This window comes from Hemibagrus wyckioides, linkage group LG29, assembly GCF_019097595.1.
Source record: "Hemibagrus wyckioides isolate EC202008001 linkage group LG29, SWU_Hwy_1.0, whole genome shotgun sequence".
Taxonomy (NCBI): Eukaryota; Metazoa; Chordata; class Actinopteri; order Siluriformes; family Bagridae; genus Hemibagrus; species Hemibagrus wyckioides.
The window spans coordinates 7,454,282-7,482,238 of record NC_080738.1 but is presented as its reverse complement, the minus strand read 5'-3'; the positions used below and the strand labels follow the sequence as shown (position 1 = coordinate 7,482,238).

At 41.3% G+C, this 27,957-nt stretch overlaps 1 protein-coding gene across 1 annotated transcript; it reads left to right on the top strand.

The window, feature by feature from the left end:
• Positions 1 to 5,706: 5,706 nt before the first annotated feature.
• LOC131349386 (CD209 antigen-like protein C) lies at positions 5,707 to 10,137 on the top strand. The gene is made up of 5 exons (XM_058385020.1): positions 5,707 to 5,910; positions 7,791 to 8,003; positions 8,277 to 8,401; positions 8,549 to 8,655; positions 8,859 to 10,137. The coding sequence occupies exons 1-5, from the start codon at positions 5,763 to 5,765 to the stop codon at positions 9,004 to 9,006; spliced, it is 741 nt and encodes a 246-aa protein (XP_058241003.1). The 5' UTR covers positions 5,707 to 5,762; the 3' UTR covers positions 9,007 to 10,137.
• The last annotated feature ends 17,820 nt before the right edge of the window (positions 10,138 to 27,957 follow it).

Genomic DNA, 27,957 nt, shown 5'->3' with positions numbered 1-27,957 from the left:
GACTCAGCTATTCAGATTTTTTTTCTATTGCTTGCTAATTGTGAAGGACAATATACATTTAATTGTATATTTGTGTATATATAGCTTTGGAAAAAAATAAGAGACCACTGCAAAATAAACAATTTCTTATGTTGTTTTCTGACAGGTACATGTACTGGTGAGATGAACAGTTTTGTTTCATTTTTTGTGAACTGCTGACAATATTTCTCCGTAATTCAAAATATAACTATTGTTATTTAGAGTGTATATTTAAAGGAAATGACAACACATCAAAATAGCCCAAGATCATGCAGTATTTGCAGAGCTTTATTAACTCAAATAAAACAAAATGCAAATAATTTGTGAACAAATTGTGTTAATGCTTTGGCTAAATAACATTAAGAAATCAGTATTTGGTGGAATAACCCCGATTTGCATGTGTTTTGGCTCCATGCTCTCCACCAGTTTTCCACATTGCTGTTGGGAAACTTTATACAACTCTTTTTGCAAAAAAGCAAACAGCTCAGCTTTGCTTGATGGTTTGTGACCATCCATTTTCCTCTTGATGACATTCCAGAGGTTTTCAGTAGGGTTCAAATCTGGAGATTGGGCAGTGGTCTCTTATTTTTTTCCAGAGCTGTATATATAGTTACGATATTACAGCCTTAGGCTAAAATGCTTTAATTTTTACTAACATTCAATAACCCATTTTTGGGTCTTTCTGAACACTTAGGAACAGGTTTTTAACAAAGAATATCCCTGTATATTGCTTTTTTTCATCTTTTCTTCTAATCTGACCAGTGTGCCAGTCTCTGCCACTGAAAAACATCCCCACAGCATGATGCTACCACCACCATGCTTGGGATGACATATCTCATATTCTAGCCTGTGATCTGTCATGGTCTGTTTTAGTGACCTGATCTCTTTCTGAGACGACAAACAACATGAAAAAAATGGAATGAAAAGCCTGCTGATGAGGCATGACTTCCCGCAAACACTTAACTTGAGATGAATTGTAATGGTGGCAAGACTTAGTTCGATTAAGCTTAGATGTGAAAACATCCACTTTGACTATCTTATCCGGCTGTGAAAAAAATTTGACCCAATAAATTAGTCAGTCAAGTTGTGACAGTCCTCAACCACTCTAAACTTCTTCCTCCTTTTCCTTATAGATCCTGGAGAGAAAGACAGAGAGAGAGAGAGAGAGAGAGAGAGAGAGAGCGACAGAGAGATTCATGAATTGTCATCTGTGGTTACTGTGATTTAGCATTAAATTAACTGTAATTAACTGGGATGTACACATATTCACAGAAACACCAGACTAATATGCATCAGTTCCTTCTTTAGAAAAGATTTTCATCGAAATGTTGAAAGCTATACTTTCTTCATGATACTCTGAGTTCCTATGGAGAGTTTTTCATGATCTATGCAGATGGTTGTCAAACCTTTTGCAGCTTAGTCAAGTGCAGCTTGTTTTGTTTGTTTTGTTTTACACCATGCAATGTCTAGTGTGACGTTAGTTGCCCTCTGTCTCGTCTTTATGTAATAAAAGCAGTGCTTTGCTGAATCCTGCGTATGGGTCTCCTTTTACTGCGTGCAGACACATGCACGCGGCACCACGGAGGTCCGGGTTCGAGCCCCGCACAGGGCGGGGGTCCTGGACATGACATGCGTTTATTAGGTCACATTTAAATCTTCTGTACCTGTGTGTTGAATTTGTCGGTGACTGTGTGTTGAAGTCTTCAGTGTCAGTGCCTTTAAAATCGTCTGTGGTTGTATAAATGATCACTGTCACGCCCTTGCTGTCGTCTTACTTCGGTTTCTTGATGCATAACTGAACCATTTCTAAAATCTAATCTTTAAAATAAAACTGCACGTCTTTACTGGAGTGTGTCGTATGTGCTATGAGATTAAATGAACATGCTGCAGTTAGTGAAGGAAATGAAGCCCTGTGGCGTCGTGTGATGAGATGTGAAGATTAGAGGTGCAGATGAGATGCCACTGATAACTCTGAAAAACATTGATGTAACATTAAAATTTAACAGTCATGTATTATGTATCATACTTTACTCCCGATAATGTACTTATTTATTGAGCCTCTATTTTAATTCAAATTTGTATTTTTTAATTATCATTATTATTAGGCTTTCAATAAACTAATTGCTATTTTCCACTAACCTCAGAACAGTTTCTACAGCCACAATCATGACTTTCAAATGACCCAACTGATCCAGCTGTGTAGCAGACATATTCATATCAAGATCTGTGTCATGTACATTTTCCTGTTACATCAGTGTACATTTAACACCACCCACAGAGTAACCTGCCAGTTCCTCTGTCTGTATTATGATGTTATAGGAATTGAACACATGTCTACAGAAATAGGAATCAGGATCACTGAAATAAAATGTTTTAGACCCAGATGCAGGATATTTTATTCAATCATTTACACAACCATACACAGTACACCATGTCTGTGTATTAAAGAACATATCTGTGTTTAAAAGGAGTCAAAAATAAATTCAAGAATCAAAACATTATTTAAAATAGACTTTAATAATAAGATCAAATGTAAAAATTGATAAAAATAAATAAATATAAAAATAAATAAAGGCATAAAACAAACAAACTCAGTCCTGAAAAACACAACCAGACACAGTATAACACATACAGGAAGTTCCAAACGTCTGAGTCCACTTTATCATGTGCACGTTACTGTGAGTCCCTACTGCCTTCACTCACACATTATACCACTTTTGTTAGTGAAGAATTGTGTCATTTCTTTTGTGTAATTGTGAATATCATTCTTTCTCACCCTGAAGGTTGAAGGTCTGGATCAGTTCTCCACTCTGGTCATAGGTGAAAATATCATGTTTGTTGTTATTATTATTATTATTATTATTATTATTATTATTATTATTATTTTTATTAAGCTAATCAGGAAGGCCAGCTCATTTCTGGGGATGCCGCTGGACACAATACAGGAGGTGGGAGAAAGGAGGATGGTAGCTAAGCTATCATCCTTGCTGGAGAATGACTCTCACCCCCTGTATGACAGTTACATTTCTGAGCAGTTCCTGCAGTGAAAGACTGTTACACCCTAAATGTCTGAAGGAGCGATACAGAAGGTCTTTTCTCCCTACTGCTATTAGACTTTACAAGAATGCAATAACTACAAGAGTGCAATAACAACAATTTAAAATGTGCAATAACCAAATGCAATTATTTGTGGTGTTTGTGTGTTTTTGTGAAATTATTGTTATTCTTATTTTTCTTCTGTATTTATATAGATTCCTTATCTTTTCTGCTTCATATTTTATGTCCAATAATTAATTTGTGCTTATTTGTTTGTGTCAACTCACGTAAACTACGAAGCCTTTGGGTCCAGAAATGATGTGGTAGGTGGGAGAAAGCACTCGGGGTAACGTGGGTGATTCTTGTAGGGTAAAGCAGAGAGATGACCAAGTGCTTTTCAGGTCCTCTAAATCCCCAACATTTACAAGGGTCTGTGCACATACACACACACACACACACACACACACACACACAAACAAACAGACACTTATTAATTCATTTACACAGCTACTAATACTAAGGAGTTATAGCTGATTGTGTAGTTGTGGCTGTGTATGTTACCTGTAAAACAGTTTCAGGGCCGTTGTTTTTGCACCAGAAATTGATTCCAAACAGACTGCAGTATTTGGTTTAATGGTTAGCACAGTTGCACCTACACACACACATACATCTCATAAGTATTTACCCCCCTTAAATCATTGCACATTTTGGAATGTTACAAAATGGAACTGTTGGTTGCTCCTCTGATTAATCCCCTCTTTACCCTCTCACTCAGCTTTTGTATCTAGACAGATTTGTGGTTTGTTGTATTCTTATCACGTTCAATAAAAGATTTGCCCTAAACAGTTCATTTCAACATGGAGGACTGTGGAGTTCATGTGTTACCTAAAGACTCCAGAGCGTAGTCAGCCATTCCCTTACATTCATCAGCTCTGTATAGACTCAGAGCTCTGTGTACCGTATCTTGTGAAATAAATAAAATAAATCAATAAAATTAGCATCATGTGATTTATGTGTTAAAGAGCCAGCTTTCTCCAGACAAAATGCTAAACATTACACTCTATACCATAAAAACTATGCCCTACTTATTACACCCTACACCCTAAACCCTATGCTCTTCACTCTACAGTAACATTAGCTAATGTTGTGTGTCGCAGTAAATTGTATGGGAGTGATGTCACTTACAAATAAAGTGTCATGGTCCTGTGTGTCAGTGCTCTGCATTGAATGCTCTGCATGCTGAGCCACGTATTTAGTAGCATACATGTAGCCGAACCACACACACAACACAGACATGTGGCATCAACACACAAGTCACCCAAAGAGAAGATGATTTTTGACAAACACATGAACACACACACACACACACATTTATCAGATAAACTAGTGTGTAGTGTGACTGATTTTAATAATTGTTGAAAAAAAGATAATGACTGTATTTACACACTCAACAAACCCCAGCAGGAGTAAGAAGAGGGTAAGAGGAATTATCTTCCTCAGAATTGTACAGCATCTGAGAAGAGATGGAGGGACAGGAGGGTCATACAGAGAGCATAACAACAATCACAGAGAGATTATTTGTTCAACCAATTAACACACAACCCTTCCACAAAACACACACACACTTACACTTATAGGGGGATTCTGATAGCACACATTTCTATGAAATTGTCAATAGATTCAAGGTGATGTTATTCCTAAATCCATCAGAGGCTTACTTTTTTTTTTTTTACTGAGTTTGAATTTAATTCACTTCAGTTTAGGTGGACAGTTAATGAGTAAAAATAACAACAGGAACTCTGTAATAAATATAATCACCTAATTTTGATTTTGGTGATTTGTGATTGTCAGGATTGTAACTAAATATACTATGATTATGCTTCACAGACCCACAGAACAATTCCATGCGTATGTTAGCTGATCTGTCATGGCTATGGCAAAATCGGCACTGAACTACATTACCCACCGGCCCCAGCGAGTCACATGACCATGTCACCGATCACTGAAACCTGTTTCATGTTACACCTCATCAACACTGCTATTTAACTTAGTTCTCTTTCTTTCAACACTTCATTTGTTTTTGTTGTTTCATTGTTGTTTTTTTGCGCTGTTGTATATACCTTAGTCTCATAGTCTTTGTGGTTTGCCTTTAATTTTCTGTTTAGTTTCAAACACACAAAGATGCTTTAACACTCAGACAACTCAGTAAAGATAAAATAGCTGTACTGTATAAATACAAGTCTTTTCAATACTGGTATTCACAGAATGCCAGTGTATGTGATTGCTGGTGGATTTTAGTGGAAGTTTGGTGAAGAGGCTGGAGGGTTGTATGTGTACACCTACACCACACGTGATCATTTTATGAACACAGAAAGTCTGGCCTCCTCTCAAACTTTCTGTACATAATTACTGACAGACGTGGAGAATGTACAGTCAGTATATTCACTCAGTAATTAAAAACATTTTGTCATTTTACAACATTTAGGGACTAGAGCATGATGCGCAGTACAGTGAGGTAACATGAATATTGTAAGTGGATATTATGTCATATATGCACCTCTGTTATCTTCACATCTTATCACACAAAGATCCACAGCACTTCACTTCCTTTACTGGCATCAGCACATTAATCTTGTAGCACATACGACACATTCGAGTTAAGAAGCGCAGCGGGACAGTAGTGTTTCTGTGAAGATTAGATTTTAAAAATGTTTCATTTATGCATGGAGGAGGCAAAGAGAGATGGCGATGAGGACATGACGGTAGTCATCTATACAACCACAGATGATTTTGATGTCTATGACCCAGAGGCCAAAGACAACATCACAAAGACTCACCAACAAATTCAACACACAGGTACAGATAATTTACATTTTTTCACACACATGGGTATAGCAAAGGCTTCTGTGATTTTCTTATTTTTTTTTCTCTTTTTTTTCTTTTTTTTACAAAAAAGCAGCCTACAAATTGAGTAATAAACTCTTTATTAAAAGATATAATGTGTGGAAAAAACAGCTCTGTGGCTAAAATCTGAATATTTTGATGAACTGAAAGGGCCCAGTGAAAAGAATGTAAAGGAAGGAGTGGGTCGGGGGTCAAAGCTTTGAACTTCTGCTCCGAAGGTTGTGAATTTGAATCCTAGGACCACCAAGCTGTCACTGCTGGGCCCTTGAGCAAGGCCCTTAATCCTCAATTGCTCAGATGTGTAAATGAGATAAAGGTAAATTTCTCTGCATAAGGGAGTCTGTTAAGTGTAAATATATTGCTCTGTATGCTCTGATTTGCATAAAGAAATGCCCAAAACTTCCTATATATGGTTTTCTGTAAGAAGACATTCATTTACCATTTATGGAAGAAGTCTCAGTGTCAGACACAGGAAAGAGGGCTTTGTGGTTTTCTCGTTATGACTGCTATTTTTTTTTTTAAACCTTTTTAACTAAAAATAATGCTATAATAAAATAAATAAAGAAAGAGATGCTGGAGATGGAATGGTTGTTTATAGCTGCTATATTGTATAATAGGAGCTAAAATGTTTCAGGGATGTTCAATGACATTAGCTATAAATGCATAAGAAGTGTGACATAATAACTGAAGTGATACGAGAGTACATCCCTGTATTGGAAAATAATCATCACTGGTGTAGTAACTACAACATCTCACTACAACATCATTAATTATTTGTATGTTTTATTGTGAAATAATGCAAACAGTGAGCTAAATTTTTGAGTGAATTTCTGACATGTGAAATGCAAGTATAGATTTTTCATCCTGCATTAGGAGGAGAAATGTTAGACTAATCGTGTGCCTTATGATGTCACGAAAATGCAAATAAAAGTGTACTGACAGACCCAGAACCAGAATCTAATTTCTTTGTTTGCACATCTGTTTTGAATATTAATAATTAGTTTTCTTTTAGCAATTGCAAATTTCCTCACTTTAAATGTATGTTCTTTAAGCGATAATCTTTCTTCAGTTTTATTGCAGCTTGATTACACAGGTTATCTTTTTTTTAAAATCAATTTTTACTCTTGTTTTTATGCTTTCAAAATTATAATAAGGATATGGGGCACATTTTTGACATAATGCATTATATAATAAGAAATGAGAAAAGAATCAGTTGTATAATCAAGACGTGTTTAAACAAGCAAAATCTCAGATATTAGCTTTGAAATAAAACATCAAGCTTCTACAACCACAAGCTCGTAGTAACGTCCAGGTGCTCCACTCGAAGTGGGGCTCAACCGGGAGCTCCGTGGTTGCCACCTTCGCCCGCATGCAATGGAGTCAGACCCACATGCAGGATTCAAATAAAGGGCTGCTTTATTAACATATAACAAACGTAACTTAACACAAGACATGGGGCAAACTAAACATGGTTACAGGAACATGACATGAGCATTGTCACCAGGACATTACCGAGTCTGGACTTTAAAACAAACCAACAAACAACAATGACTGACAGGTATAAAAAGGTTCCTATATATTGGGCAGAACAGTAGGTCTAATAGGGAACAGGTGACACAGTGGGAAATCAGAACAATGGGAAGGGCGTGGCACAAAGTACAAGGGGAAAACACACAACAAAGCAGGCTTCAGTGATTCACCTGCCAGCACCCCCTCCAGTGGTCTGTCAGGGAACTCTCCCAGTGGTTCCTTACACTCGGCACATAGCCATGTCACAATTTCTTCTCAGTTTGGTTCCTTTACTGGCAGTTAATGCACTCATTACTTTCCAGTTACCGGAAACAACTCTGCCTGGAAAAGATATTGCATAGTGACTGCAGTTTGTTTGGTGCTGCCATGTGTTCTCCTGCTGACTTCTACCACAGTGCTGTGGATCAAATTTAAGATCCTGGACTTCAATAACGATTATTACAGATACAACCTGTTCATAGAGACAGATAATTTAAAGATTGAAGAAAATGAATTCCGGAGGCTTTCTAAACTGGGTGAGTGATTTATAATACTGTCACATATTCTCTGAAGAATCACTGTTCAATACCATAATAATTGAGTTACATGAGTTTCATTCAAAACAAGTCTAAAACTCCCTGTTGTTTCAAACAATTAAGTATTCTAAGAAATTATTTCTAATACGCTTGGTAAATGAGTCTGATTTCCCAATTCGGATCAGTAATAAAGTTTTTAGAATACTTACAATGGAAGTCAGAATTATTTTTAAATAATTCACTACCATTTTCCACATTCAAATGATCTGGAAGGATGGATATATTTCAACTCCAATATTTACTACATCTCTGATGAAGAAAAGACCTGGAATGAAAGCAGACAAGACTGCAGACAGAGAGAAGCAGACCTGGTGATCATAAACAGCACAGAGGAACAGGTGAGAGAGAGAGAGAGAGATAGAGAGATAGAGAGAGAGAAAAGAACTGAGTTTTTGTATTCATTTTGTGCTGTTATATTTACAGCAGCTCATAGTGAGAAATAATTTAATACTGTATTATTATATATTATTATTATTTTATCACAGAAGTTTATTGCGAAACAGCTGGACTGGAGGCGGGCTTGGATTGGTCTGACTGACAGAGACACAGAGGGGGTGTGGAAATGGGTGGATAATACACCACTGACCACTGCGTAAGGAACCTGCACAGTATTTATTTGTGTTTATTTCCAAATCTCTTGCCAAATTGTTCACTTATATATTAACATCACAACAATCACTATATTATTGCTATGGTGGTTAAGAATCTCAGTGAATATGTGCTACTTGGTTAAATGAAATGTGTGGATTTGAAGGTAACTGAAAACTGAACTGTTTCTAAATCTCTGCTTTTTAGGTACTGGGATGAGGGGCAACCGAATAATGAACATAATCAAGAGGACTGTGCAGAGATTATGGGTTTTCCAGAAACAAAGCCATGGAACGACAGGAATTGCTCAGATTCTAAATTATGGGTCTGTGAGAAATGTTTTTGTTGTGAATAAGTATTATTAACAGTGAACAGTACAGTAAAATGGTACAATATTCACAAATTAAGCTGAATTCATGGAGTAGTTAATTTTGGATTTTATTCTACGTAATGTTTAAAAGATCTTATGTAATGCTTTAAACTCACAAAATGCAACAATTATACTATCTTTTCCTGTTATGTACAAATGATTTTTAATCATGTATGCTTGCATTCAACTGCTGTATACAGTATTAGTTTCACATTCATAAACGTGTCCAACTGATTGATTTTTACTGAATACAGTAATCGTATGTATCTTCCATAACAATTTGTATTCTGCTTTGCTATGTATTGATGGTAGTTTGTAGTGATGTGGGGTGTTATGCTATGTTCACACATACAGTGACCAGTGCCTACAAAGCCACTGGAGATTTTTTTTTCTTTTTTTTTTCAATAAGAGCTGACTTCCAATGAAATGAGTGCAATGCAAAAATCTGAGTTTTTCTTTATGCAAATATAGAGCGACTTGGTACAGTGTCTGCCAAGTGAAGTGAAGACTTTAAATGTACATGGGAGCATAGAGTTTCAGACACTCTGAATCTGAAATTTGTCTCAATTTGTACAATTTGTAATTGAGGGTTAATCGCCTTGCTTAAGGGCCAAGTGGTGGCAGTGTAGTAGACCTGGGATTCAGACTCACAACCTTCTGATCATTAGTACAGCACCATAATCACTAAGCTACCACATCCCCACAGTGTTTTCCCTTTTAGCAGATCAGGAATAATTTGCTGTTTTAGTAAGTCTTTTATAAATTAGACATATTTCACCATGTTTGTCAGTAGAGATGATGGTGGATAGTTATATTAATAGCATTATGTGATTCAGTCTGAAGTTGATTATTTTTAATAACCACAATTTTTTTTATTCCTCTAACATTACAGCAGTTTCCCAACTGTAGGTTTGCTGCAGTACTGTAGTTTGCTAGATATAAACTATTTTAAAAGGCTTTATCTCTAACAATTATTAGCTAATAATTATCTCTCTTATAAGAGGCAGGTTGCTCTGGCAGATTGTGTTAGATGTACACTGATGTGAAAATGTACATGAAGCAGATCTTGATATAAATATGCCAGTTATACATTTCTGAGATGAGTTTGATCATTTTACATTTATGATTGTGGCTATAGAAACTGTTCTGAGGTTAGCAGAAACAGCAACTAGCTAGTTTAAACCAAAAAAAATATAATAAATAATAATAGTGATGATAAAAACTTTTTTTTTTTTAAATTCCCTTTGGGATGAATAAAGTATCTATCGATCTATCTATCGATATCTATCGTTACTCTGTTTGAAATGAAACAAAGGACACACAGTAATGTAGCATCAGGACCTGGTGCTACATAAACATACAACATATAGTTCAAACACCAAAAAACAACACAGCTAGGACAGAAGTTTGTCCAAGCCACATAAAGTGCAAAGTGTGCAGCTAGGTGCAAACAGAGCAAAGACAAGACATTGCAAAAACAATAAGTACAAGAAAGACAACACAAAAACACAGGACACTTAGCACCGAAAAAAGAAAAGAATAGAACATTTGTAATGAAATTTAAGTGAAATGAAATGAAATGAAATGATGTACTATTTTGAGAAACTGTAGAAAAAAAACATCCAACTAATAACATATATGATTGTCACATATATATAGTGGCCAGACAACATGTATTGTGCAAAAAACGATAGCAGCAGTTGAGGTACTGCAATAAGTAATGAACAATATAAGTTACGTGTGTGTGTGTCCACACAGGTGAGAGAGAGTGTGTGTATGTGTGTGAGAGAGAGACAGAGAGTTTTGTACAGTTCAGTCCTGGGTGTTGAGGAGCCTGATGGCCTGAGGAAAGAAACTGTTACACAGTCTGGTTGTGAGGGCCCGAATGCTCTGGTAACTCTTTCCAGATGGCAGGAGGGTGAAGAGTGTGTGTGAGGGGTGTGTGGGATCATCCACAATGCTGTTAGCTTCACGGATGGAGCGTGTGGTGTAAATGTCTGTGATAGAGGGAAGAGAGACTCCGATGATCTTCTCAGCTGTCCTCACTATCCGCTGAAGGGTCTTGCGATCCGAGACGGTGCAGTTACAAAACCAGGCAGTGATGCAGCTGCTCAGGACGCTCTCGATGGTCCCTCTGTAGAACACAGTCAGGACGGGGGAAGGGAGATGGGCTTTCCTCAGCCTCCTCAGGAAGTAGAGGCACTGCTGGGCTTTCTTGGTGATGGAGCTGGTGTTGAGTGACCAGGTGAAGTTCTCTGCCAGATGAACACCAAGGAATTTGGTGCTCTTGACGATCTCCACAGAGGACCTGTCGATGAACAGCAGAGAATGGTCACTCTGTGCTCTTCTGAAGTTAACAACCATCTCTTTAGTCTTGTCAACGTTCAGGGACAGGTTGTTGGATCTGCACCAGGCTGTTAGTTGTTGCACCTCTTCTCTGTATGATGACTCCTCGTTCTTGCTGATGAAACCCACCACGGTCGTGTCATTGGCGAACTTGACGATGTGGTTGGAGCTGTGCATTTCCGCACAGTCGTGAGTCAGCAGAGTGAACAGCAGTGGACTGAGCACACAGCCCTGAGGAGCTCCAGTGCTCAGTGTGGTGGTGCTGGAGATGCTGTTCCCGATCCGGACTGAGGTCTCCCAGACAGGAAATCCAGGATCCAGTTGCAGAGGGAGGTGTTCAGGCCCAGCAGGTTCAGCTTCTCAATTAAATTACATATAGGCTGTGCAAGTACATTATCAGCACTCGATTGTGATACATAGTACAACACTTATTTTTTAAAGTAACAAAAGTTGTTTGGAGTTTTCAGTGGCATCTGCACTTCTGTTATCTTCACATCTCATCACATGATGCTACATCGCTTCACTTCCTTTACTGAACGCAGCACATTATTTTAATCTCAGTGCACATACAGCACACTCGAGTAAGTGTAGTGTTTCATGCAGTGGCTGAGAAGTGCAAAACAAAATTATAAATCAGAAAACACAATAACAAAAAACACATAAAACAAAATCTGAAAACAAAATAACATCCAAAACCAAAATAACAAATCCAAAAACACAACAATTTAGACAAACCAGAAAAGGTAGGTATAGTTTGAGAATAGAATTCTTATTGCTGATTGGAAGAGGCATCTGTCACTCAAGATATACAGGCAGTACATCAGGCAGCAGCAGTAGAAAGTTGATTAGCATATGTATGAATGCAGCTCTGCTCCTATAGTATTCCTTGCATCGATTAATCTGAAATAGCTTTGTCTTTGAAACATACCTGCAATCTTTAGGTGGTTTTAGACATTGCAAACCAATCTTTATGCCATGATATGCTATGAGCATATTGAAAATCACGGCATATGAATCTCCGTCCTCAAAGTAGCATTGAAGGAATTCCATTTTCATATAAATATAAATAATTTTTTTCCATAATTTCCTGCTTCATGTATATCTTGAATGACAGATGTCTCGTCCAATCAGTTGTAAGATTTTTTCTACCTTTTCCGGTTTGTCTGAATTGTCCTTGTGTTTTCGGTTTTGTTATTTTGTTTTCTGATTTGTTATATTGTTTTGCACTTAACAGCCTGTCTTGGCGACAATTCCAGAATAGATTATATTTATTTTCAATTTATTTATTTATTTTTTTTGTGTATATCGCTATTTAAATCCTTAAAATAACTGTTATTCATCCATCCATCCATCCATTTTCTATAATTGCTTTATTCCTAATTAGGGTCACGGAGATCTGCTAGAGTGTATCCCAGCACACTTTGGGTGAAAGATAGGGGTACACTAGACTGGATAAGTTGCCAGTCTAGTTTAAATAATACATCGAGTTTTATGTTTGAGTGACATCATATCCACCTGTGGAATTGTCTAATTGCTTCTTGCCCTCGCCCAGAACAGCTTTGGACGTGAGTGAGGTGGATTTTGTAGTTAACCATTAAAATAGGGACAGGGGTTCACTTTTCTCTTTTCATACTTCTCACAGAGACTACAGACTAAATGTTTATTAATCCTTGTCCTGTCTTTAATAACACTGCAGGTATGTCGAATTCTCAACAATATTACCACTATCTGGTTATATGTTTAGACTGATCATAGAGTTTGGAATGAAATGAAATTTTCTTCAAAGTGTGTGTGTAACGTGTTACTATATTTAACTTATGTTTACTAGGTTGCATCCTGCATCTTCAATAAACAAGCTACAGTTAGTCCAGAATGCAGCCGCCAGAGTTCTTACCAGGTCAAGAAAATATGATCATATAGTCCCAATATTATCATCCCTATTATACTATATTAACATCCCTGCACTGACTACCTGTTAAACTTAGAATTGACTAAAAATTAGCACTACTTACATCCAAGGCTCTAAATGGTTTAGCTCCAACATATCTAGCCAGTCTTCTAACACATTACAATCCACCATGCTCTTTAAGATCACAAAACTCCAGACTTCTAGTAGTTCCCAGAATATCAAAGTCCACAAAAGGGGGTTGTCGTATTTAGCTGCTAAACTTTGGAATAGTCTCCCGACAGTGTTCGGGGCTCAGACACAGTCTCCCAGTTTAAACATAGACTTAAGACTTATCTCTTTAGCTTGGCATACATTTAACACATCCCATAACCTTGTGCTCCAGTATATCTGATTAAATGCACATTATCATCTAGTGCTGCTAATATTATGAACAGCAGCTACGCTAATTCTGTTCCATTGATTCCCTTCTTCTACCCATCCCAAGGCATACAGAGACTGTGCCGGTTCCAGTGGTATCCGGAAATGGACCAGCTCCAGCCAGGCTCTGCTTTGTGAGGATTTGGGTATTCAAAGCAGCATTGTGGACGACAACAACCTCCTTATTAATTTACATAATATTCTACACATGCTGTATCAGCATCACACAATTGACTACACATAAATGCACAATGTAATCTCACACTCCGCTGTCACCCAAATGAGTATGGGTTCCCTTTTGATTCTGGTTCCTATCAAGGTTTCTTCCTCATACCATCTAAGGGAGTTTTTCCTTGCCACAGTCGCCTCAGTCACCTCAGGCTTGCTCACTTGGGATAACATCTAGGACTGTTTGTCTGTTTATATGTTTGTTGTTTTCTTATGTTGTTTCTCATGCAAAGCTGCTTTGAGACATTGCTCTTTGTTAAAAGCGCTATACAAATAAAATTGAATTGAATTGAATTATGTGAATCTTATTGCATGTGCTAAAGAATGTGTGTGTGTGTGTTTGTGTGTGTGTCTATTATGGAACAGTGTAATGTGATGTTTCGATGGAAATGAGGGAAATGTGACACTGTCCATTAAAAAGAAAGAATTTTATCAGTAAGTGTTGCTTGGAACAGCTTTGGACATGAGCGAGGCAGAGACTACAAAACTGAGGGTGTGTTAGCGATGTGTTTTAATCCTTGTCCCGTTTTAAATTAATTGCAGACAAAGTCCACTAATTAACTATCTACAAATGAATATCAAATAACGATTCAATAAGATTGAATTTTCTCTCTTGATATGACTGAGCTATTCAGATTTTTTTTTCTATTGCTTGCTAATTTTGAAGGACAATATACATTCATTTGTATATTTGTGTGTATATATAGCTCTGGAAAAAAATAAGAGACCACTGCAAAATAAACAATTTCTTATGTTTTTTTTCATACAGATACATGTACAATTTTGTTTAATTTTTTGTGAACTGCTGACAATATTTCTCCGTTATTCAAAATATAACTATTGTTATTTAGAGTGTATATTTAAAGGAAATGACAAAACATGAAAATAACCAGAGATCATGCAGTATTTGCAGAGCTTTAATAACTCAAATAAAACAAAATATTAACTATATTATATATAGTGTATAAACAAATACACTATATTGCCAAAAGTATTCGCTCACCCATCCAAATAATCAGAATCAGGTGTTCCAATCACTTCCATGGCCACAGGTGTATAAAATCAAGCACCTAGGCATGCAGACTGTTTTTACAAACATTTGTGAAAGAATGGGTCGCTCTGTGATAGGATGCCACTGTGATAGGATGCCACCTGTGCAACAAATCCAGTCGTGAAATTTCCTCGCTCCTAAATATTCCACAGTCAACTGTCAGCTGTATTATAAGAACGTGGAAATGTTTGGGAGCAACTCAGCCACGAAGTGGTAGGCCACGTAAACTGACGGAGCGGGGTCAGCGGATGCTGAGGCACATAGTGCGAAGAGGTCGCCAACTTTCTGCAGAGTCAATCGCTACAGACCTCCAAACTTCAGGTGGCCTTCAGATTAGCTCAAGAACAGTGCGCAGAGAGCTTCATGGAATGGGTTTCCATGGCCGAGCAGCTGCATCCAAGCCATACATCACCAAGTGCAAAGCGTCGGATGCAGTGGTGTAAAGCACGCCGCCACTGGACTCTAGAGCAGTGGAGACGCATTCTCTGGAGTGACGAATCGCGCTTCTCCATCTGGCAATCTGATGGACGAGTCTGGGTTTGGCGGTTGCCAGGAGAACGGTACTTGTCTGACTGCATTGTGCCAAGTGTAAAGTTTGGTGGAGGGGGATTATGGTGTTGGGTTGTTTTTCAGGAGCTGGGCTTGGCCCCTTAGTTCCAGTGAAAGGAACTCTGAATGCTTCAGCATACCAAGACATTCTGGACAATTCCATGCTCCCAACTTTGTGGGAACAGTTTGGAGCTGGCCCCTTCCTCTTCCAACATGACTGTGCACCAGTGCACAAAGCAAGGTCCATAAAGACATGGATGACAGAGTCTGGTGTGGATGAACTTGACTGGTCTGCACAGAGTCCTGACCTCAACCCAATAGAACACCTTTGGGATGAATTAGAGCGGAGACTGAGAGCCAGGCCTTCTCGTCCAACATCAGTGTGTGACTTCACAAATGCGCTTCTAAACACACTCCTAAACCTTGTGGACGGCCTTCCCAGAAGAGTTGAAGCTGTTATAGCTGCAAAGGGTGGACCGACGTCATATTGAACCCTATGGATTAGGAATGGGATGTCACTTAAGTTCATATGCGAGTCAAGGCAGGTGAGCGAATACTTTTGGCAATATAGTGTATGTCTTGTCTTGTCATCCCGTGCACTTCTGTTGTATGTCTAGTTTCTAAAGATTGCACCTTAAGTATAGTTTAGCTTTATCTCTATGTTTAGCTCTACATCTGTCTGCATCACCTGTACTTTGTTTTTGTTGTGTGTAGCACCTCTGGTCTAGGAGGAATGTTGTTTTATTTCACTGTGTACTGCATAAGCTATATATGTGTCAGGAACAGCTGGACAGTTCCCTGCCAGGCCCAGAGAGGGTGCTGGCAGGTGAACCTTGGAAGCCTGCTTCTTTGTGTGTCTTTTGTGCTACACCCTTCCCATTGTTCTCATTCCTATTGTGTCAATTGTATCCCATTAGCCCTAATGTCTATCCCTATAAATAGGGATCCTTATGTTCATGTCTTTGCCAGTGATTGTTATCTGTGCCGTGGTTCTGTGTCAGGTTTTGTTTTGCTATGTTTTGCTATGTCCAGGTTATGGTTTGAATTAGTCTTTTGTTTTGTTTGATACCACGCCATGTCTAAAATTAAGTTAGTTGTCCCCTGTCCTGTGTTTATGTAACAAAAGCCTACGTATGGGTCTCCTTTCACGGCATGCAGGCACATGCACACAACACCACGGCAGTCCAGGTTTGAGCCCCGCACTGGGTGGGGGTCCCAGATGTGACAGAATTACTGACCATTTTTGCAGGATTCCCAGCTAGTTCCTGTCTTCGTTAAGGATTTGCAGTCTGCTGGCTAGAGCCCTAGACATCCATTGGATGACATCTGGCAGATTCCTTTCCCTGTTTCCTCAGGGAGGTGCCTCCATCCTTGTTTAGGTCAAGGACGCCGCTCTGCGATGGAATTCTGTGGAGGACGCCGCTCGATCCCATGTCTCGGGGGGCACCCCCCTTTTTATCGGGCCCCATGGAAGCTTGGTTCCACCACCTTGCCAGCCGGGGACACTGCCCAACGACAGAGTTTCCGTGGAGGACGCCACTCGGCACCATGGGTGGAAGACGCTTCCCTCCCATCTCTTGCCAGGGCCGGATGTCAACTTACCCCTGGGATCTGGGCCATCACCATAGACTGCATTCATGAACTACAGTGAGGGAAAAAATTATTTGATCCCCTGATGATTTTGTATGTTTGCCCACTGACAAAGAAATGATCAGTCTGTTTTAATTGTTTAACATAATTTAATGTTTTTAATTTTAATGGAAGGTGTATTTGAACAGTGAGACACAGAATAACAACAAAAAAAATCCAGAAAAACACATTTCAAAAAAGTTATACATTGATTTGCTTTTTATTGAGTGAAATAAGTATTTGACCCCTTTGCAAAACATGACTTAATACTTGGTGGCAGACCCTTGTTGGCAATCACAGACGTCAGACATTTCTTGTAGTTGGCCACCAGGTTTGCACACATCTCACATCTCAAGGAATTTGGGCCCACTCCTCTTTGCATCCACGACCCATTTTCTCACTCAAGATTTGATGGTACATGGCTCCATCCATCGTCCCTTTGATGCAGTACGGTTGTCCTGTCCCCTTAGCAGAAAAACACCCCCAAAGCATAATGTTTTGACCTCCATGTTTGATGGTGGGGATGGTCTTCTTGGAGTCATAGGCAGCATTCCTCCTCCTCCAAACACGGCGAGTTGAGTTGATGCCAAAGAGCTGGATTTTGGTCTCATTTGACCACAACACTTTCACCCATGTTCACTGGCAAACTTCAGATGAGCCTGTACATGTGCTTTCTTTAGCAGGGGGACCTTGCGGGCACTACTGGATTTCAGTCTTTCACGTGTGTTACCAATTGTTTTCTTGGTGACTATGGTCCCAGCTGCCTTGAGATCATTGACAAAATCCTCCAGTGTAATTCTGGGCTGATTCCTCGCTGTTCTCATCATCATTGAAACTCCATGAGGTGAGATCTTGCATGGAGCCCCAGACTGAGGAAGATTGACAGTCCTTTTGTGTTTCTTCCATTTGGGAATAATCGCACCACCTGTTGTCACATGGTGTCTTTGGTCTTGACCATGATGGAGAGTTTGGAATCTGATTGATTGCTTCCTTCTGTTATCTCAGCTCATTACCTGTATAAAAAAACACCTGGGAGACAGAAATCTTTGACTGATAGGGGATCAAATACTTATTTCACTCATTAAAATGTAGATCAATGTATAACTTTTCTGAAATGTGTTTTTCTGGATTTTTTTGTTGTTATTCTGCCTCTCACTGTTAAAATACACCTACCATTAAAATTACAGACTGATCATTTCTTTGTCAGTGGGCAAATGTACAAAATCAGCAGGAGATCAAATAATTTTTTCCCTCACTGTACATCAGGCCTTGCATTTCCCCTCTATTATGGACTACATCTCCCTCCTACTCCTGGGGTGTCCTCTAATTTTAATGTGGGCGCTTTGGGAGCTGCGCCTTAGAGGGGGGGTTATGTCAGGAAAAGCTGGACAGTTCCCTGCCAGGCCCAGAGAGGGTGCTGGCAGGTGAACCTTGGAAGCCTGCTTCTTTGTGTGTCTTTTGTTCTATGCCCTTCCCATTGTTCTCTTTCCTGTTGTGTCACCTGTATCCCATTAGCCCTAATGTCTATCCCTATAAATAGGGATCCTTGTGTTCATGTCTTTGTCAGTGATGATCTGTGCCGTGGTTCTGTGTCAGGTTTTGTTTTGCTATGTCCAGGTTATGGTTTAGATTAGTCTTTTGTTTTGTTTGATACCACGTCATGTCTAAAGTTAAGTTAGTTGTCCCCTGTCCTGTGTTTATGTAATTAAAGCAGCACTTCGCTTGATCCTGTGTATGGGTCTCATTTCACGGTGCGCAGGCACGTGCATGCAACATGCGCACTGGGGGTCCCAGATGTGACAATATGGTTGAAGTGACAATAAAGCTTCTTTGACTTTGAATTATCTTTACCCTGGATGGCAATAATTCTGAACTGGACACTTTAGAAACAAATAATAGTTTTTTCTTTCGTCCAGTTTTTTCTTTGTGGCTAAGAAGGATGGGGGACTATGGCCCTGCATCGATTACAGGAAACTAAACGCCCAAACGGTGAAATTCGCCTACCCCTTACCTCTGGTCCCTGCGGCACTTGAAGAACTTCGAGGATCGCGCATCTTCACCAAGCTTGATCTCCAGAGCACATATAACCTGATCCGGATCCGCTGTGGCGATGAATGGAAAACAGCTCGTCTTCGACAACACCACCTTTTCCTTAAACTGGAGAAATGCAAGTTTCATCAGTTCTCAATACATTTCCTGGGATATGTTATATCCGCCAATGGCATTCGGATGGATCAAGCCAAAGTACAAGCCGTGAGGGAGTGGCCAAAACTTCAAACGGTCAAGGAATTACAACGCTTTCTGGGGTTCGCGAACGTTTACCGTCGCTTCGTGGCAGGTTACAGCCAGCACGCTGACCCGCTTACTTCTCTTCTTCGAAACAGTCCCAAGAAACTTCACTGGACCACCGAAGCCGGAGATGCCTTCCAAGATCTGAAAGCCGCTTTCTGTTCCACACCCACCTTAATACACCCTGATCCCACTTACCCGTTCACAGTAGAGGTAGACGCCTCCTCCGTGGGGTCAGAGCAGTGTTATCTCAGTGCGGGGGCGACCCCACGGTACTCCGTCCATGCGCTTTCTTCTCAAAGAAGTTATCCCCGGCGGAGCAAAATTACGATATTGGAAATCGTGAACTACTGGCAATCAAATTAGCCCTAGAGGAACGGCGGCACTGGCTTGAGGGTGCTAGACATCTGTTTGAAGTGATCACTGATCATAAAAACCTCCAATACCTCTGAGAAGCCAAGCGATTAAATCCTCGGCAAGCGCGTTGGGCTCTATTCTTCACAAGGTTTCAATTTAAGGTTACCTACCACCCGGGGCATAAAAATGTCAAAGCCGATGCTCTGTCACGTGTCCACACTCCAGAGCAGAAATTAGAAGAATCAGAGCTCATATTACCGCCTGAGCTCTTCGTCAGTCCCATTCTATGGTCCCTTAATGACGAGATCCATGCCGCCACCTCGGAGGAACCTGCTCCGCCAGGAAGCCCGGAGGGGAAAATTTACATGCCCACATCCTGTCATTTACGTTTGCTGGACTTGTTGCACTCCTCTCCAGGCTCTGGGCATCCGGGCAGACAGAGAACCCTCTCACTCCTGAGGAACAGGTATTGGTGGCCGAACATGGCACGAGAAGTTGCACGTTTTGTGAAGGGATGCTCAGTCTGTGCCATCATTTGCACACCATGCCGGCTACCAGAGGGCAAGCTCGTTCCACTCCCGATTCCTCATCGGCCCTGGTCACATCTGGGAGTTGATTTCGTCACCGACTTGCCCTCGTCCGAAAATTACACGACTATTCTCGTCGTGGTAGACCAGTTCTCTAAGGCGTGTAAACTTATCCCGCTCCGAGGTTTACTTACCGCCTTAGAGACGGCTGAAGCTCTATTCCATCACATCTTCCGAAATTTTGGCATTCCAGAGGACATCGTATCTGACAGGGGACCCCAATTTACATCCAAGGTATGGCGAAGTTTCTTTAAGAAGTTAAATGTATCAATCAGTCTATCTTCTGGTTATCATCCCCAGACTAACGGCCAGACCAAGCACAAGGTCCAGGAGATCAGATGCTACCTGCGTGCCTACTGCCGAGCTCACCAGAATACCTGGAGCCAATACCTGCCCTGGGCCGAGTACGCACAGAATTCACTTCGCCAGGACACTACAGGACTCGGTCCGTTCCAGTGCGTGCTTGGTTACCAGCCACCTCTGTTCCCGTGGTCTGGAGAACCTTCAGAACTCCCCGCCGTAGACTACTGGTTCAGAGAGAGTGAGAGGGTCTGGGAATCGGCACACACTCATCTGCACCACGCCGTAAGCCGGCACAAACCTCAAGCCAATATCCACTGGCGGGAGGCACCGTTATACCAGGCGGGAGACAAGGTCTGGCTTTCTACGCGCGATCTGCGGCTCAAACTTCCCTGTAGAAAGCTGAGCCCCCGATACATCGGACATCCTCTTTTCATGCATCACTTCTAAAACCCTATATTGACCCCATTCTCCCTTCTTCCACAGAGATGGCCGAATTGCAGCAACCAGAGGTGGTCGCAGACGACACAGTCTACCAGGTCTGGGAAATCCTCAACTCACAACGACAGGGCAGCCGACTCCAATACCTAGTCGACTGGGAAGGATATGGTCCGGAGGAGAGGTCGTGGGTGAATCATGAAGATATCCTCGATCCCGCGCTCCTCTCCGAATTCCATCAATGTCGACCGGACTGGCCCGCTCCCAGAGGACAGGGGCGGCCCCGTCGTCGAATCCGGACGTCTGGAAATGCCCGTGGGGAGGGGGGTACTGTCACGGATCTGCGGGACTCTGTGACGTCACCACGCCCTAGTCACCTGAGTGCCGCCGGCGCACCTGCTGGCAATTAGCCAAAGTTAGTATTTAAAGGCCAAACTCGCCAGAATCAGCGGCGAGTATTAGCATCTGTTTTCGAGTTTCACGTTATGCTTGATGCCTGCCTTTTCCCCTGCTTATCTAAGTTTTGTAATTTGACGTGATTTCCTGAGTTTATTTCCTTTTCCCTTCAAGGACGTTTTTGAGTTCTGGCCAAGAATAAATCACCCTTTGAGAGCATACCTGACCCGTCTGGTTCCTTCCCCAGCTGACTGTGACAAATACATAGTTTTAGAATATGATGGTATTTTGCCCCATCCATTTTTTCTTTCTATCGTGCTCCAGTCCCAGTTGCACCCCCACAACAGGATATTACCATCTCCATGCTTTAATGAAGGAGTGGTGTTATTTGGATGATGAGCTGTATTGGTTTCTTCCAGACATACCAGTTGGTGTTCAGGCCAAATAGTTTGATTTTATTGTCATCTGACCATAACACCCTCTTCCACTTGACCTTAGAATCTTCAAGGTGCATTTTGGCAAAGTCTGGATGTGACGACATGTGGCCTTTCTTGAGGCATGTGTGGGAGATAATTTTGTAAATGAAGATATATGTATGAGGTGTGTGTTTGATGTAGTGTGAAATAATCAGGGGACAGCAGGAGTGAGTTCTCAGGTAAGGTTTTTTTCGTTAGGACGTTTGAGCTTGAGAACAATATAGGGTTTAACACGGCATGTTGCTCTGTCACGGGCCTTGCACACAGGCTGCAAGGGCTTTGGAGAACAAATAGTTGTATCGATGATGTCAGTCTGGCAGGCTTTCTCTGCGGTACCAGGCTTTCCAAACTTGGACCAATCAATGGCAGAGACGCACCTTAGATTATCATGGTCAATCTTCGCTCCACTGGTACCTTGAGCGGCAGTGATCTCATCATGAAGTAAACGCAGCGCGTGCTGGATGGCAATGGTGTTACCAGGCGAAATATCTAGAGTACATACGTAGAAGACAGCGGATAAATCAGAAAAGCTGTGAAGTGTAGAGTGTAATGTAGAAAAATAAAAGAAAGGGTGTTGGCCCCTGAAGGACTGGGAACTTACCCATGCTGTCTCCTGAAGAAGAATGAGGTGTTGGCGAGAGTGAGGCCGAAGACAATCCCACTGGTGGGGGCGGAAACGCCCAATTTTTTTAATATAATGATTTAGGAAAGTTTAATTATAATTATTCGAAAAGTATTCGAAAAGTTGTAAATTCAAAGATAATGGTGTAAAAAGAACCTAAAAGGTCCAAAAAAAAGAAAAATGGGTGGGATTGTCTCGGCCAAGAACCAGTGACGTGTTGCATTGGAAAGATAAGGGAAATGTATATAAAGGTTGTAATTGGAGTTCCCCGGGCAGAGGTTGTTGGGACGTTCATGCGTGAGCATCTCAATTCTTGTGTCAGTGCTGATTACAAAATAAAATCTCTTATCTGCATTCATCTAGTCTGCTTGATTGGCTTATTTTGTTTGGAGGCCTTACTAACTGTGAGTCTCACTCAGACTGAGCTGTCGGGTCAGTGTGGAGCTGGAGTCAGATTTTAGTAGTGAGTACAGTAGAATTTTAATCCACACATGCCACATTTGTAAAGAATTTATGACATTGTTTTCACATGGACACAATGACAACTCTTTGTTATAAATTCCTGCACTGCTTCAAAGTTGCTGTAGGTCACTTGGTAGCCTCTCTGACCAGTTTCTTCATCGCTATTCCATCCAGTTTGGTGGGCCATCCTGATCCAGGAAGGGTCTTAGTTGTAACAAACATATTTCACTTCTTCCACTAGATTTCAGTGTGCTTCTAGGGATTGATAAAGCTTTTGATTTTTTTTTTGCATCAATCTCCTGACCAATGCCGGTCAACAACTTTATCCTTGAGATCTTTTGACAGTGTCCTGCCACCCATAGTTTATTGCTTGCTTCAGTTGCACTACCATGGACTAATATGCTCCAGGAATAGTACAGTAATCCCCTGTTTATCATGGGGGATACAGTCCAAAACCACCCGCGATAAATGAAAATCCATGATACACAGACCCCACCCAACAAATGCTTCTTTTTATTGTTTAAGCCATAAATTTCCCTCCCACACTCTTTAAACACTCACAGACAACATTTGCAAGCATATAGCAAAATGAATTTTGGTTAGATTCGTAGAAATATCACATTTACAGTGAGTACTGTATGTATGTATGTTCCTTGCCAGAAGCCTTAGAAGGTGCAGAGTGTTTGGGGGCATAATAGGGCTTGCAGAAAAAACATAAAAATACAGCGTTCACAAAACAAAACCAAACATATGGGACAGTGACACGCAAAGAACTGGGATGCTGGAGAATTCTGCTTCCCTTTCCCCAACTGCACGCATAGCCAGCAGCAGCCAATCACAACCATGATTAAATGAATGGGACATTCCGACTTGCCAGACTCGTTCCTCCAGCGTACTGTATTTTGATTTCCAGTATCCCTGTACCACGCTTTCCTAAACAACGCTACGTGTTCTTTGTCTCTTGAGTAAATACACTGTACAGTTTTGTATATATTATTAACATTTTACTTTGTTTTAACTAATGTTCATATTTTGTAATTAATAATTATATTTTATTACTGAATTACCTTATTTCATGTAATAAAAAAAATAGTTATGTTCCAAATAAAAATCCTTGATATGCCGGGGCCGTGATATATGAACCACAATGTGCTGAGCTACTCAAAATGACCACACTTGATCACAGGTGGAAGTCAAATGGCTTGGTGTGCCATTGAGATGATGATTAGCTATACCTGATTTTACTGACTAGTTTACTAGTCATTTTTAGGGGTGATCCTTTATCCAACTAAGTGATTCTGTTTTTTAATTCTTGATTTTTTCTGCCCTGTTCCTGTTCTTTCATTTGGATGTTATAAGTTGCAATGAGTAAATACAGTTGGATAAAACAAAATTTGTGTCATCTTGTGTCATCCATTTTAGGTTGTAAAGCAAAAAATGTGATTATTTTAAGGGGGTGGTTGTTTTCTACACCTACTGTATATATGGGCGTATCTGGTAGAGTGGTCTGTGAGTCTACATAGTGTAGCATGCTGAGTGGTGACAGAGAACAACACACAGAGCCAGGGAGCACATTAATTTTAATTACTAAACAGAAAAGTAGGGAAGAAAAGGAACTCAAGACAGCTGGAGAGCAAAAAGGAGGAAAGAAAAATAGCAAAAAGAGCCAACTAAGACGATTCTTCCCTGAAGGATTGTAGAATGGGCCGAGGCAGTAGCGGGGTCCTGGCAAAGGCTGAAGACAGCAGGAGATGACTGGTGCAGATCCAGGAGGGAGGCAGAGCTTCAGCAGTTCCACAAATGCCTAGCTTTAGTCTGAGCTGCATGTAAACAAAGCATAGAGTTCCTGTTAGTTCAGCAGGGGGCAGGCCTTAACTCGTGTGGTCGGCGGGGCCAGGCTCTGCATTGTGTTGTGTGCTGGAGGGTGAAGAGCTTAGCGGCGCTTCTGATTGGCCCAAAGCGTTTTGGCACACTTTCTCCCACTCCGCCCTGGATTCTAATTTAGCGGTGCTAGCCATGGTGCTGATCCGCTTCCGCTCTATGCCGGCACCGTTATCCAGGGTGCTGAACCGCTGCTGCTTGTGTTTTTCAGGGAGAGGGAGTGGGCAAGGAGCGACTCTTTTCTGCATGCGTGTGGCGGTGTGCATGGCACTGTCACAATAGGCAACACTAAGTGGACATTTCTTTTTATTTGTTATGCAGTGACATATTTGGGAAGTTTCTGAGCTTACTAAAAGAATTTGGGTCCACAAGGTTCAAAAAATTTCATTTATGTGTATATGATGTGAACAGGTCTTTCACTGATTTATACATTATGTGCCTGCAAATAAAGAAACCAAACTCATTGTCGCTCATGATAATATTTTCCTGGCCTTGCATATAGAAAGTTTCATTGATATGTATCTGCCTGTAAATAAAGGGATCACACAGCTTTATTCTCTTGTCAAAATATCTTAATTTATTTATATCTTAATTGAAAGTTGCCATATGCATACGCACAACACAAATCTGGAGCATCCCAACTCATATGTAAGGATGTTATTTGTTGACTTCAGTTCAGCACAATAACAATAGTGCCCCACAAACTGGTGGGCAAACTTAACAATCTGGGATTAACCACCACACTCTGCACATGGATTCTGGACTTTCTTACAAACAGACCACATAATAAACACTGAACACAGGAGTACCACAGGGCTGTGTCCTCAGCCCAGCACTTTTCACCCTATTCACACATGACTGTACTCGAAAGACCTGGCTTGGATAGTCAAAACTGCACAGAGGATTGTAGGAACCAAGCTTCCCAATCTAGACATTGTCTATGCTAGCCGTCTACACAAGAGAGCTAGCAACATCATTAAGGTCCCAACCCACCTAGGACACAAACTGTGGGGAACCGGATCACCTGCTCCAAAGCTGCCCAGTCCGTCTTCCATGCCAGGCGGTGAGTACAATCCAATTAAATGTAGTCATTTCCAACCCACGATACCATGATGCCATTCTGATTCATGACTCTTGATCCTACACAGTCAGTGTGCTCTTTGACTCGGGTGTGTCTGTGAACTTCATCTCCTGTGTCCTATCCACCTGTCGTATCCCACACCAGCTGAGCCATGCTACCAAATAGCCACCATCCAAGGAAAACTGCTGGGTCACGGACTGGTGCAGTGGCTCAGCCCCAATGTGACTCTCTGTATAGGCTGCCTGCACTAGGAGACGCTATCCCTCTTGGTACTAGAAGAATCTAGAGTGGATATCATCCTGGGATGCCCCTGTCTGGCCCTACACCAACCCCATATCTGGTGGAGCACAGGGAGCATCAATCAGTGGAGTGACTGCTGCTTCCAATCCTGCCTATGTGCACTTCCGGTCCCAGTTCCCAAAACAGCGATCCTGGGGTCAACCACCATTGAGAGCCCTCAAAGCCTCGCCCAGGTGGACCTTTCCTGAGGAATATTTGGATTTCCGGGATGTCTTCAGCAAAGCCGCTGCAACAAGGCTCCCACCACACTGGCCATGGGACTGCGCTATTGACCTCCTGCCCGATGCCAAAATGCCCAAGGGGCATATCTACCCACTGTCCATCCCAGAGAAGATGGCCATGGAGGAGTATATTCAGGAGGCACTATGCCAGGGTTTCATGCACCCATCTACCTCCCCGGCAGCTTCCAGCTTCTTCTTCGTGGCCAAAAAGGATGGAGGGCTTCGGCTGTGTATTGATTACCGGAACCTCAACTCACAGACAGTATAGTTCACTTACCCTCTACCTCTGGTTCCTGCGGCCCTCGAGGAACTACGTGGAGCTCACGTCTTTACCAAGCTTGATTTGTGGAGTGCCTACAACCTAATCTGCATTCGACGAGGTAATGAATGGAAGACGGCCTATATCACACCCTCAGGCCATTATGAGTACTGAGTCATGCCATATGGGCTGTCCAATGCCCCATCAGTATTTCAAAACTTCATGAATGAGATCTTCCAAGACATGCTCCACTGGTGCATGATAGTATATATTGATGATATCCTCATCTATTCCACCAACCTCTCTGACCACATCAACCATGTCCGGCAGGTACTCGCCCATCTCCGTTGTCACCACCTCTACCTCAAGCTAGAAAAATGTGAGTTCCACCAACCCGTCATTCACTTCCTGGGCTACATCATCTCCTCCGAGGGCATCCAGATGGACCAATTGAAAGTAGAAGCAGTGAAGAACTGGCCTCAACCCCAAACACTCAAAGACCTTCAACGCTTCCTGGGTTTTGCCAATATCACAATCTGAGCCGGCCCTTCGTGGTAGAGGTAGATGCCTCAGCCCTCAGAGTAGAAGCAGTGTTATCTCAAAGAGGGGGTGAACTCTCTGTCCTCCGTCCATGCACCTTTTTTTTGCAAGAAGCTGTCCCCGGTGGAGCAAAACTACAACATTTGTAATCGGGAACTGTTAGCCATTAAGTCTGATGGCTCTGGAAAACCCCTGACCCCCCAACGAGACTGGAGACAAAGGAGGAATCCTGCCTCCATGAATGTTGGAGTTCTGCAGACTATCAAGTACTGATAGCCCAGCCTCACCCCCCCCCCCAAAGTTCTGACTGAAGACACACACACACACCCACACACACACACCCAAAGCGGCTGGAAACACTCATCCTGACCCCCCCCCACACACACACATAAGGAGAGTTCCTTTATTCACGTTTCAATAAAACAATAGTGAAACCCTACCTAACCCATGCCTAACACACCTGTGTATATGCATTCCCCTTTTGCCTTTATATTTTTATTATTGTATTGCCACTCATGATCTGTCTGTTCTGTGTTTTTCATGATACAGAAAATGTTTTATAAGATTGTATGTGTAATTGCCTATACCCAGTTTCCTC

Excerpts from the sequence above, each read along its gene's own strand:
- LOC131349386 (XM_058385020.1), top strand. The coding sequence starts at position 5,763 with ATGTTTCATTTATGCATGGAGGAGGCAAAGAGAGATGGCGATGAGGAC. Across the intron at positions 8,004-8,276 it reads CCGGAGGCTTTCTAAACTGG|GATGGATATATTTCAACTCC; the intron begins GTGAGTGATTTA and ends ATGATCTGGAAG. Across the intron at positions 8,402-8,548 it reads TAAACAGCACAGAGGAACAG|AAGTTTATTGCGAAACAGCT; the intron begins GTGAGAGAGAGA and ends ATTTTATCACAG.